This window comes from Pteropus alecto, unplaced genomic scaffold, assembly GCF_000325575.1.
Source record: "Pteropus alecto unplaced genomic scaffold, ASM32557v1 scaffold22, whole genome shotgun sequence".
NCBI classification, from domain to species: domain Eukaryota; kingdom Metazoa; phylum Chordata; class Mammalia; order Chiroptera; family Pteropodidae; genus Pteropus; species Pteropus alecto.
This window is the reverse complement of record NW_006434839.1, coordinates 13,590,049-13,604,019: the sequence shown is the minus strand read 5'-3', so window position 1 is coordinate 13,604,019 and position 13,971 is coordinate 13,590,049. Positions and strand designations below refer to the sequence as shown.

Here is a 13,971-nt window from a genome sequence, read left to right as displayed (position 1 = left end):
TGTTCCTGACTCTTCACATGCATTTTGTGACCAATGGCTGTCAAATCTTGTCCTCTTCCTAACCTCGTCACTCTCCTACTCTCCTACTTATTTAAACTACTTTTACTTCATCCTTCTCTAATTGTCTCTTGTCTAGAGTAGTTATAATGTTCATTCTGAAACACATCTGATCATGTCACTACCCTAACAAAATGCTCTTTTGGGCCAGGGACTCCTGCTTGATAGTCCTCAGCTCTGTTTCCTGACATTGCCCCCTCCAGCACCCCGCAATGTTTGAACACTGCCAACAGTTAAATTGATGTTTCCACATTTAGAAAACATATTTAAAATTGATATTTCCACATTTAGAAAACTGATACATTAAAAATTGGAAGATGTGGCATCATTCCAAATAACTGCAGCAAACTGGCAGGTATTCTTTTAGGACAAGATTTTGTTACCTGCCAAAGGGCTGCAGTCAGAATTCTTTGGTATGGCATTTGTCATCTCCATATTATTTTTCCTTTTCAGCAGCTCCAGCTTCTCCCATACTGGATTATTGAATACATCACTGCCAATACTATGCCTCTCTGTCTAATCCTTGCCTCCATTCCCAGCCCTCACTCCTATTTGTTTTTTTTTTCTTCCAACTTTAGCTTTATTCTCTATTTGGAGCCATATCTCATCTACCCAGGTGTCTTTGATTTATTTTGCTGAGGCATGTCCTAAAGCACTATTCATGTGCTCTTCATATCTGGCCATTAATTTCTGCATTTCTTATATCTATTAACAAGTGTGTGCTATCTTCCTTTTTTTTTTTTTTTAATTATCAGTGCTTGCCATAGTACCTGACATACAATAGGGTTCAGTGAATGTTGGGTGAATAATTGGCTGACTTAATTATCTTTAGGCAATAAGACCCCAAATGGATTGTGAGGTGCTTAGGGCAATTAAGATCACAACTAGTCCAAATATACTCTTTGTTACTTGTGAATCTCTAGGTTTATGCTAGTTCCTCTAACTGGGTCTCTGAAGTGAACGTTGAGCATTCCTAAGGTTGTGCTAACAGTCTAAATGAAATTCATTTAATTCTTTGACTTCAGCCACAAATGTATGACCTGTGATTTCTGAATCTTGCTTTCGCACTTCAAATCTGAGAACGTTTCTCTCTGCTTCCTCTGTTTTCCTTTCTTTCCTCTCATATATATATTAACACTTACTCATCAATCTCTTGTCTGTCTGTTTGCCTAGAGAAATTAAATTTGTCTAGAGCCCTTACCTCTGGAACTCAAACCTGTATTCAATTTTAAGTTCAAGTGAGCCTTTTTGGCCTCATGTGCTTTTTTGACTCTGTTCATGGCCTTGGCTCACAGAGATATCAACTCTCTTGTTTTGTGTGACAGTGATATTTGAGGAAGTTATGTTGACAAGCATCAGGTGACCCATGGGGTGGAGAATTTGCCTTTTCTTCTTAAACTCTGAAATCTTCAGAAAGGCTTTATTCCATGTAATGAGCCTAGAGGATATGGGTTCTGGTTCTGACTCTGACACCGGTTTGATGTTTTTAGGTCTGTTTGGGTAAAAGAGTTACATTATGATACATGTAAATATACCTGTCTTTCTCTTGAATTTAAAACAGGTTTGAGAAAAAAGACTTCTAGAAACTATGACTCTTTCTTTTACCAGTGGTGATTATAATGAGCTTCCTAGGGCTGTTGTAACAAGTTGCCATAAACTTGGTGGCTTAAAACAATAGAAATGTATCCTCTCACAGTTCTGAGGTCTAGAAATTCTAAATCGAGGCATCAACAGGGCCACGTTCTCTTCAAGATTCCAGAAAAGAATCTTTCCTCGCCAATTCCCAGCTCCTGGTGGCTCCTGGCAATCCTTGGCATGCTTGGCTGGTGGCTGCTTCACTCCGATCTCTGCCTCCACAGCTACACAGCCTTCTTCCCTGTATCTCAGTGTCTCTGTGTTCTTTTCTCCTCTCATATGGATACTGGCCATCAGATTTAGGCCCAACCCTAAATTCAGGATAATTTCATCTCAATATCCTTAACTATTTATGTATGCAAAGACTCTATTTCCAAGTAAGGTCATGTTCTGAGGTTTCAAGTGGAAATGAATTTTAGGGAGGACACTGTTCAACCCACTAGAATGATTATCTACCTTTAAATATCACAGCCTTATAACTTTTTAAATTTTAAAATTTAAATTTACCATTTTTAAGAATAGATATGTTCATTCTTTTTTAAAGATTTCTGTGGTTGGAGATCTTCCCAATAGGCTCATTCTGCCCCATGTTTTTCTTATGTAAAATGATCATGTGGAAATTAAATGTGAATGTTAACTATTTCAATAAGCTTAATCTACTCCTTCCCTGAGATACAGAGACATCTAGCTTTTTCTTTATTCCATTTACTTCCCTCACTCCCTTCCTTTCGGGCATTGGTACTGGTAGTTGGTAGTTGAAAGGAATTCGTTTCCATCACCACCACCCCGCCCCCAATATTACTACAGGGGAAGATTTTCTAGGTCCTGAGTAAGGAAATGTATAAGGGCTTAAACTATGAAAAAATTTTAGATCCTTTACATGGTCTAAACATTTTGGGGGAAATCCATTACCTTCAAAGCATGAAACTATAATAGTTCTTAAGATTTGATTTTATTCTGTCTATGATGTTCTTAGTAAGAGTAATTACTTTAAAAAGTAAGAGTAATTACTTTTTCGGCAATGGGAATGAATGGATAATGCACTGCGGTAAGGAAACACACATTCCTGGGAAATATGGTACAATTCTCATTGTAACTTCACATAGCAGTATAGTACTAATCTAATTATAACAACAGGATCTAGTTTTCTCCTAAAATCACAGAACTTTTAAATATGTTTTCTTGTAGGTAGTTTTTGTAAATACCAAATACTACATTGCTTAATTTCTTATTCTTGGCTCAGACCATTTTATTGTACCACAAAATGTGCCATAACACTTCACATTGTGACAATCAAGATGACAACACCATCTCACTTGTACAGATTATAAAAGACCAAAATCTGTATATTACTTTTATTAAGCTAGGCCAGAATCAATCCTTTTAGTGAAAGATATAATGTCATAAAATGTTTTATTAACTTTAAACACGAGAGTTCATAACTTTGAGATATGATGAAGTACTGTTTCAAATAGCACTTAAATATGTCCCTCAGTAGGAGACTATGGTTGATTCAACAGTTTTAAGCAAACTTCTGACTTGTCACCCCTAGTAGAAGATAATTTTGCCTTTTCTTCTGCCTGCTTCCCCACTTCAAAAAGGAAAAAAGAGAAAATCTCACAATTCTCTTTTTGGCAGACCACTATAAAATGGCTTTTCAAGAATGACAAACAAGAATGAGAAGTTTAACTTGGAATTTATTTTCATTTAACAGGCTTTTGCTAACGCATTGCTTGGGTACAGCATTCTGCGCAACTGGGAAGGCAAAAAGAAAAATAGCTGCACACATCTCTCTGCAGGCTCAGTAATAATAATTCGGAAAAAGGAGACAAATGTCGGCTATTATAAGATTTGTATCATACATAGGAGGAAATAATTTTATTAATTCAAACACAGGAGTCCTCCATCTTTAAAAATCGAATGAAACTTCCTGCACTTAAAGTTGATAACTTGGTAAAGCTTACAATCTCTGATACAGAAATGTAGTATAACAATAAATTCTTTCTTTCTTTTTCAGTTAAAAGTGAAGTAACATGCAAAACTTTCCTGAAACATGAAGCAGAAAGAATAATATTTAAAAGTAACATGGTCGTTATATCTCTTTATCCATCAAACTGTCTTCATTCCACTATTCTTTCTTCAATATTATCCAAGATTGCATCAAATATTGGATAAACCAAAGAGCGTAAGAAGAAAGAAGTGATTTTCATAGTCATTACCCTTTGCAATGAAAGTGCTAAGGTTCAATCATATCTTCTTTAGGAGCTTTGTTAGGTTCAATGGAGCATCCCAGCTTGTGTTGACCTTCCTTCTGATTCCAGGTTGCTTGACGTCAGATTTCATAGCACCCCCTTTTCTCTCAAATTATTCTTTCCTCTGGATTTGGAATGCCCCAACTGAATCTTGTGCTACGAAGTTTAAAGTCCAGGTAGATCTGAGCCTCTTCTCTTTGATAGGAACCCCCCAAAAAGATACCATAGGACAACCCATTACATTATTTTATGTTGATAGACTTGGCTTATATCCTTATATAGAGAAGAATGGCACTGATGTGAATGGAGGACTCCCCCAGGTGGTTAACTTACAAGAACATTTGAACAAGGCTAAGAATGACATTCCTTATTACATACCAAAGGACGACGTGGGCTTGGCTGTCATAGATTGGGAAGAATGGAGGCCTCTCTGGGCAAGAAACTGGAAACCTAAAGATATTTACAGGAATAAATCTATTCAGTTGGTTCAGCAACAAAATTCACAACTTTCTGTCGCAGAAGCCACCAATTTAGCCAAACAAAATTTTGAAACAGCAGGAAAAACTATGATGTTAGAGACCTTAAAATTGGGAAAATCACTTCGGCCAAAACGCTTATGGGGTTATTATCTTTTTCCTGACTGTTACAATCATCATTATACTAAACCTAATTACAACGGGAGTTGCTTTTTCATAGAAAAGAAAAGAAATGATGAGCTCGGCTGGTTGTGGAGTCAAAGCACTGCGCTCTTCCCATCCATTTATTTGAATTCCTACCTAAGGTCTTCTCCATTAAGTCCACTCTTTGTCCGTAACCGTGTTCAGGAAGCCATTCGGGTTTCCAAAGCATCCAATGCTAAAAGTCCACTTCCGGTTTTTATATATACTCGTCCAGTTTTTACTGACAAATCTTCGCAATACCTTGGTCAGGTAAGTATATCAAGGTATGAAGGCTATGAAATAGTGCTCACAAATTGTGTTTTGTGGAGGTCAATATTATTTCGAAGGGAGTGAAATTTAGCTTTTAATATTCTCTAGAAATATGCACATAGGTAATTCAGCATCATTATCTGAAGGTAAAATAGGAATATATTTTATTTTAATGTAATCATATTATATCGTAGCAACCATAGAAAATTAGATAGTACAGACGATGTATTAACTCAGTTTCTTTCTTTTTTTTTTCTTTCATGGGCCTACTCTCCTGCCAATAGCAGTAATTAAAATAATAATAGAAATACCTGTATTTTTGTTATAATAAGGCAGTGGCAGTGTGAAAGATATAGTGGAGAAATATTTAAATTATTGTTGGGTTAGCATTCTTAGCTTTGGTGTTACCGTACTATGTATAACACTTTAATTATATTCCTATCTGTTAACTCTTTCTGTCACATTTGCCAGGATGATCTTGTGAATACACTTGGTGAAACTGTTGCTCTAGGTGTCTCTGGAATTATAATGTGGGGAAGCCTCAATTTAAGTCAAAATTTGGTAAGTTGCATTGAGAGGACATAGATGAAACCATTTCTACTTTTAATGTTTTTGAGGATTGTTGTGATATTAAATAATAAACGAAGTACAATGCTTAGCAAACAGTAATAGGTGCTCAGTTAATACTAGCTGAATCAAACTATCTTTCATTTATGTGGTTATATCCTCAGGCAGAAAATATTGTACTTGTTTTCTGGTGAGGAAACAAAAATTCAGGGAGATTAATTAAAATTCTCTAGGCTATTTGACTTGTTGGAAATATAGCAGTGAACAAAGCAAGATCCTTTCATCGTGGACCTACATTCTTATAAGTGGAAACACAACATATACAGATATGTCAGATAGCGAGAGGAATGGCTGAGGGAGTGGGTGAGTAGGATGGGTAAGAGAAGTGGTTAAAATGACTCCAAGGCTTTTGGCTTGAAAGAGTCGCCTCTGAGATGGCAAAGACTTCAACAGGAGTGCTTTGGTGAGGGCTGGGCAGGGAAGAACGGGATGGGGGAGTGAGTGGGAGGGGTGATTAGGAGTTACTTTCTGAAAATATTACTAAATTGTTCAAAGCTTCTCTGCAGGAGAGGAAAAGGAGTCCTTCTTTATTTCCCACAGGTTATATTTAGTAGTGTCTATTTTAAGTAAAATTCATTTTATGAGGAAAAAAAATGTTTGTTTTTGTCTGTAGAGTATGAATTTTATTCATTTTTCTCCTATTTTCTTTAGTTCAAAAGCCTTTAACTATCCTGACCTAATCGTTTGCTCTCTTCTTTTTCTTCCTTCTTTAATTCTCCACGTCAGGTCTTTGTCTTCTACGTCTTCAATCCTCTTGACTCAGTGCAGCAGTAAAACTGTCACATGGACACTGCTGAATTAAAACTGAACTTGTTCTCTGACATTTGTGGAAATACCAGTGATGTAGGTGCCACAAAGAATGCTCATGGCCCAGGGGTCTTATCCTAGGGACCCATAGAGAAGAGACTGTACGCTAAAACCAGATGAGAACTTTTGATCTCTTGTCCTTCAGGTAGACCAGCCATATTTTTACTTCCTTTATAAAAAATACTTAATAGCAGTCACCTTCGTGAATTTTTTTCACAGTAATCTGAGCCCTTCTACCTATTTGGTAGAGTTCTATTGTCTCTGGTTTGATCATCAATAAAGAAAAATAACAAAATATAAGTTCAGAGAAAAGTTTATATGTCTCTTTAGCAAAATCTTTCATATGTCAGGAAATTATAATTAAAATTCCAAATCGTAATTTAAAATTATAATTCACCTAAGTAGATTCCTAATTTTCATTAGTCGTTTTTCCAGATCTATAAACTTCTTTCTCAAGGGTCTTATGATGGGTTATGATGGAATCATTTATTTTCTCGCACTACTTCCTTTTTTTTTTTTTTAAGAACTGAGAACTCCATCCTACTTTGATGAAAAATGAATCCAGCATTCCCCAATTAATAGGATGATATAACACACTATTTAATTGTCATACTTTTCTTTTTTTACATGCACTTTAATCTTAGACTCTCATTCTTCTATCATGGCTTGCAGATTGTTTTCAGTTATTCATACAGAGACAATCCTTCGACTTTAACATGACTATTTTCTGTTTAATGACACTGCCTTGGAATTGTTCCCTGTGGACTCTGTTATGTATATTTATACTACCTTTCCTAATTTATCATCATTCAGAATGCTAGTTCTATCATTACTTCCCCCTTTTTTCTGTTATTTGTCATCAACAGTCATGAATTCATTGACAACCTGAGAAACTGGTAATTGTAAATTTACTTGCAATGACTGGAGTTGACTTAAAATGATTGTTATCAAACAAATGCAAGGCAACCATTTCTTTCTATTCTATTTTAATAGCTTCAGTGCTATGTCAGAGCCAGCTCTTATTGGTTCCAGCTCATGAGACCTGCTTATTAAATATTCAGAAATTTTGTATACTGGTTTTTCAACACAGCCATTATTAAAAATTAAATTATAAAAACTTAGAATAAAATAAATTGTGTTAAAAACAAAGGAATAAATACTCAAAGCATATGTGATTTACTTAATTTATTGGAGTTCTTTCCATCTTGTATCTGCATTAGTGGAAGATTATGTAGTGGTATGCTATTCCACGCTATTCCACACTATACAGTGTGATGATGGGGTACTTGAGTCTCAATTTTGCATTCAATGATGTCAGGTTGGTAGGTTAAAGTTTGCCACAGTAAGAGGATTTACACCATGGGCATTAACAAATGCCGTAAACCAGGCCTTATCTTTTAGAAATCTAGTTTTAAATCTTTCCAAAGACTACATTTTGTGTAGGCTACAGATTTTCAAACCATTCTCATCCTTTAACTCCTCTTTTTGTCTAGCTCTTGTCTCTATAGACAACTGAAATGTCATCTGAACTTGGTATAAATTCTCATATATTCTTGGCACCTGGGATACAGTGTTGAAGTATATTGAAAAATTCCTGCACTCATGGAGCTTATGTTAAATAAGGGATAGAAACGATACACATGCAAGAAAAAAATTTAATGTGATAAGTACTATGCGGAGAATTAAAATAGAGAGATATGAGAAAGTAGACAGGAAAGGTATCTGAGAAAAGCAATGTCTGATTAAAGTTGCTATCTGAATGATAAGATGAACCATATTAGAAATTAGAAGAAAGAGTATTTCAAGTGGAGGAAACAGTAAGTGTACTGTGACATGAATCTGTCATCCTCGTGAAACACCTAGTATGTCTAAGGCAGAGTGGGTGAGGAAGGGCCATTCACAAGAAAGGAAGAGTTGTAATACATCAGGCTGTAAACAAGTCGAGAGAAGTTGAACTTTATTCTAAACACCATGCAATGCTATTGGAAGATTAAGAGGAGATTTTCTATGGCTGCCGTAAAAATTACAACAAGCTTAGTGGTAAACAACAGAAATTTATTATCTTACAGTTCTGTAGATCATAAATCCAACACTGGTTGCCTTTTTCTCTAGGGGAGGGTCCTCACTTGCTCATTTAGGTTGTAGGCAAAATTCATTTCCTCCTTGTTGCCTTGAGATCTCTATTTTTTGGCTGGCTGTGGCTAAAGGACATTTCCAGCTTCTAGAGGTCATACTTTGCCGAATAAGCATATTTGTAAAAGAACTATTATAATTTACCTGTACCTAAACTATACATAACATTTAATAAAAAGAACACTCAGTTGAACTTGTTTAGTTGTTTGAGCTAACAATTTAGAAACTACTCTTTGTAATGTTTAAACTCGTCTGATGAATGTGATACTTATTACGTTTATTTATAATTTATAACTAATGATAGGCTGGGCCCTGTGCTAAACATTTTTATATTCCTCGTATCTCTTTATCTTCACAACAATCATATGAGGTAGGTGCTATAATTACCCTTATTTTACAGATAATGAAGCTGAAGCACAGCCAGGTCAATTAATTCACCCATGGTCACCCAGATAAGAAACCAAGACTTCAAAAACTTGAGAGATTCTCAAGTTTGCATAGCTAGTTGTTAATAGAGCTGGGACTCCAATCAGGGCAGATGGACCCCCAGAGCCCATGCTCTAACTGCTGTACCATTCTGCTCTCTGCCCCCATTAGTTTATGAGTATTGAGAAAGACCAAGGCTAAGTAAGGTATGTTAGGCTTCGATTGGTCAATTAATTATTCGGTGGCATGTGAAACTTATAAATGTTACAAAAAAACAGAATAATCTTGCTTGTTAAGGTAAAAAAGATAAAATATTACCTACTTCTTTCTGGGTCTGTTTTTTGTGCGTGTGTGTTTCCTTAGAAATTCTCTGTCATGGTGAAATTCACTCACATATGAGCTAACTTGAATCTTGATATACTGACCTTATTATTTTACAGGAGTCCTGCAACAAACTACAAAATTACGTAAAGACTACACTTAATCCTTACATAATCAATATCACCCTAGCAGCCAAAATGTGTAGCCAAGTGTTTTGCCAAGAGCAAGGATTGTGTGTAAGGAAAAATTGGAATTCGCTTGACTATCTTCACCTTAACGCAATGAGTTTGGCTATTGAAACTGAGCAAAATGGAAAATTCAAAATAAAAGGGAAACCCACACTTGAAGACTTGAAGGAATTTTCTGAAAAATTTCATTGCAGATGTTATGTCAACACCAGCTGTGCGAAGGAAGTTAATTTAAAAGGCACTCATACTATTAATGTATGTGCTTTTGAAGGTGTTTGTATTAATGCCACTTTAAAGTCAGAAAATGAAATATTCCATTCAAGTACAAGTTTAGTTCTCTTTTTTTTATTATTTTTAATTTTTTTTGAAAACGAATGCTCTGGCATACAAACAAGACTTTGATGGTATCAGAGAAGAATTTCAAGGGTTTCATCAAAAAGGCGTTTCTGTGGCTTTGAAGTTTAGTAATTAGGTAATGCTGAGACACAAGACAAGAACTTCAGAAGACTGGAACATTGAGTATGGTTTTAGAGTGGTATACAGTAGATGATGGCCAAATGATGGCTTTAAAATAAAGACACTCTCAAATCTCTTGATTGCTGCCCTATTTTTTTCCATGCACACATATAGCAACATGATTTTTTACTCCCCATCACCTCCCTATAACGTAAACACCACGAGGACAGGTATTTGGTGTGATTGACTTGCTGCTATATCTGCAGTGTGATGAATAGTATCCAGGACTTAGTAGGTGCCCAGTAAGTGTTGAACAAACAAAAACCAATGGGGAGCCACTAAAGAATTTTAAGTGTGTGAGTTGTCATGAGCTCTTTTACAATCTGGTTCCTCTTGGACCAATGCTGCCCTAATCCTTAGCTCTGTCCTTCATGCTCCACTCCAATTATTATTCTACTGTCAAAGCCATGTTCTCATATGTAAGGCGTGAAAAGAGACAATATGATAATGGTCTGTAAAGAATATTTTATATGGACTAGTTTACTCAGAATGCATTAATGGCTGTCAGGAGAACAAATGGAAGCAGCAAAGTGAATTGGAAAGGGCGTAGATTTTGGAGTTGGACAGTTATAAGGGCAAATTCCAGCTTCCAAAATTTACTAATGGGGTTCAGAAGAGCCATCCCAAGATATGTTTCTGTGGTATGTGAATATTTTGAGCTAAAGGCAATTTTAGCTTCAGGCTCAAGAGATACTTTTGCTCCTCCCTTGACTACTTAGAAAAACTTGAATCAGGGGCCTTAATCCTTCCAAGGCATCTTACCTCAACCTTAGTTCGGGATGTCTTATATACCTACGTTCCCTTTCCATCTCTGAACCTCTCCTGCATGTGGGGTCTCTGACTCTCTCATATATGTGGGGTTCTCATATATATGTATGTATTAAATTTGGTTATTTTCTCTTGTTAATCTATCTCATGTTTATTTGATTATTTGACCAGCCAGAAGAGCCTTGAGGGTAGAGGAAAATTTGTTCCTCCCCACAACTAGCTATTGGAGCCTGAGTTAGTTAACCTGGCTCAGCTTCTAGTCTAATAGAATGGCAATAATATATTCCTTTTAGGGTCCTTAAGAGGATTAAATAGTATACATGGAAAGCATTTGGCCTTAGCAATAACTCAATAAGAGTCTGTGGGAGAAAGGACTAACTTTATCTGTTTCACTTGCAAAACTGCCAGGATTGTATCAACACAATCATTCTGCACAAGATACTGACATGTTGTTGACACTGAAATTTGACGTGGAGTGGTTAAGAATTTGAATATAAAAACCCATTGATAAAATCCATCAATAAAATTGAGAACCTGGATGTTTCTCTTTTCTCCTCTGTTTGCAAAGAGAGAGGGAAGGAAGGAGGGCTGGGGAGTGGGTGGGAGAGAAAAAACAAGGAGACAAGAAATAAGGGAAAAGAACTGAATTTGTTGCTTTCTCTGATTCCACTGAGGCTTCTAATTTGCACAGAATTGAGAAGAACATCTGACGCAGACACAATTAGCCTTTAACTCCCTGCAAAAGCCAAGAGTAGTTATACTTGAATGCCCTACCTTGTGTTAAACTGAAAAACATTAACTGAGTCTTTTGTAAAAGAAAGGGCTTATTAGGCCATTGCTGGCAAAAAAAAAAATAAAAATAAAAATAAAAAGGAGTCTGCATGGAGTCTAAACCACCAGCAGCATGGCTAGGTGGAAGAGACAGCATATCTGTTTGTCCTGGAGTTTTGCAAGCATTTTTTATAAATCAGGTAGAGGGGGAGAAAGGTGTAAACCATTCTGAAAGAATTTACATTAGCCGTAAACAAAGGGGATGGGAAAAGGTGAAGCAGGGCCTATTCTGGGATACTAGCTACAAGAAAGAAGTGTCTACTCCTATAAATTGGTTGTGGGTGACAGATTGGAAAGTTCATGTGCAAATAGGAAGTGGAGGGTCCTGGGGTTGGAAATTAATCCTAAATTCCAACCAGATATACAGAAATGTGAGCAGCCTTTTCTCAGAGCTGGTCCGCAGCTGCCAACAGGCTAACTGACTCTTTCTCCCTCTGGCCACTATAGTTTTAATTTAGAACATCTCAGAACTTTTTCTTATCACGAGGCTGACCTGGCACAAGTCAGCCCACTCCTCCTTTCCCCCTTGCCTCATACTTCCTTTTAGAACCCAAACTATGAAGCCACAGAGTGGTGGTGCTGTTTGGAATATGCCCAAACCACATTCTGCTATGCACTCTCAAGTTCTGGTACAGGTAGAGTCACTAAGATCTTAAAACTAAAATTTCTGAGGCATTAAATTTGCTGTGAAGATAATGTGCTATCTGTTACAGACTATATCCCTTTGTGTCTAAACTTTATTCTTATGAAGTCCTTGCTACTCATGGTAAAATAATACAGTTATACAGTGGAAAACTAAGTCTTCTTCTTTCTTCTCTCTTCTAGTGATAACCCTTAGCTATGGTTTCTTGTATATAATTCCAGAAATGTCCTAGGAGTATGAAAGCAAATATCTCTATGTGTGTGTGTTGTCAAAAGATAAGGCACATTAAAAACTTTAAGAGTTTATTTGAACAAAAATTGAATAAAACTGGGTAGCGCCAAGCCAGAAGTGATTAGAAGCGCTCTGCCAACAGCAGCCGAGCTTAGGCAGAGGGAGTGTGGAAGGAAAGAAAATTATTTGACTAGCTGTAGCTTAAAGCCTTCTTGCTCATTTGTGATTGGTTGTCCTTGGCATTTGGATTTTGTAACTTCGAGGCTTAGATTTTGGTTTGCTTATACAGGTTGCCACAGCAATAGAGCCACGTCAGTCTAACGGCTTTCTTATTTAATTCAACAGTATATTTAACACAAATAGGATATGGTGTCCATAAGTGTCTATAACATGCCCTTCCCACATGACAATATATTTGAGACTTCTGTCCGTATCAATATATTGTGTAGTGACCACGTCATACTCCTCTATACCACTATATGACAGTTTTTAAAAAAATAGTTAATTTATTTTTTATGGTGACATTGGTTAATGAAATCCAATAAGTTTCAGTTGTACACTTTAACAGTAAGGCATACATATATTTACACTGTGTGTTCACCTCTCATAGTTAGATTTCTTTCTGTCACCACATATTTGAAGCCCCTTTACCAAGTCTACCTTACCCCTCTCCCCACCCTCTGGTAACCACTAGTCTATAGTCCATGTCCATGAGTCTCTGTTTGTTTGTCCTGTTCATTTGTTGCTTTTAGGCTTATATCCCACATATAAGTGATATCATGTGATTTTCAACTTTTTCTGTTTGACAGTTTTTTAAAGGAAGTTTTTATTAATGGACATTTCATTTTCTGGAGTTTTTTCCTCCTCTAGCAATAATGTTAGGGTTAGCACTTGTATACATATATATCTTGGCACACTTTTGCCAGGATGAAATAGAATTGCTAATGCAAAGGGTATATATATTTTAATTCAAAAGATAAACACTGCAAAATTATCTTCTGAAAAGTATGTTCCAATTAAGGATCTCGCCAATAGTGAATGAGAAAGACAGTTTCTTTGTCAATACTGTGCATTACCAAATTCTGTAATTATTATTCATCTATAGGTGTAAGGGGCATCTCATTTTAAGAACTTGGTCCTTAAATAATCAAGTTGACCGTTTTTTTCATAGTGTGTTAAGGGTATTCTTTTTTTCCTTGCCAAGGCTTTTTCTTTTTAAGAGTAAACCTTGTTTTGTTTCTCATTTATACCCAAATTCTATTTTGAGATGACTGTTGTCATTTCTGAAAATTAAGATATACCTTTACAGATATCAACAGATGGTACCATGAAACAGGAATCCAAAGACCAAGTTTAAAAAGAACATTTTATTTCTTCTGCCTTCATATTTCTTATGTAGCATTCAACTTTGATTATCACCATTTTATTTTTAAAGTACATCAGTCACTTGAAGCTACGAATTCATCTATCCACGGTATCTCATTTGTTTTCATGTAGCTATAGAGCCTCATAAAGTTTTGGCAAACAACTCTTTTATAAGAAGTGAATTTTAAATACAATTCCAGTAGTTGTTCATGAGAAGCCTAATCCTTGGTAGGGATATAGGG

General features: G+C 36.1%; 1 protein-coding gene across 1 annotated transcript in view; it reads left to right on the top strand.

Annotated features, from left to right (window-relative positions):
- Positions 1 to 3,919: 3,919 nt before the first annotated feature.
- SPAM1 (sperm adhesion molecule 1) overlaps positions 3,920 to 13,971 on the top strand; it is a 16,639-nt gene continuing 6,587 nt past the window's right edge. The window contains exons 1-3 of the mRNA XM_006910668.1: positions 3,920 to 4,873; positions 5,345 to 5,434; positions 9,307 to 9,697. Of these exons, the coding sequence (XP_006910730.1) occupies positions 3,920 to 4,873; positions 5,345 to 5,434; positions 9,307 to 9,697 (1,435 nt within the window). The remainder of the gene's footprint in view (positions 4,874 to 5,344; positions 5,435 to 9,306; positions 9,698 to 13,971) is intronic.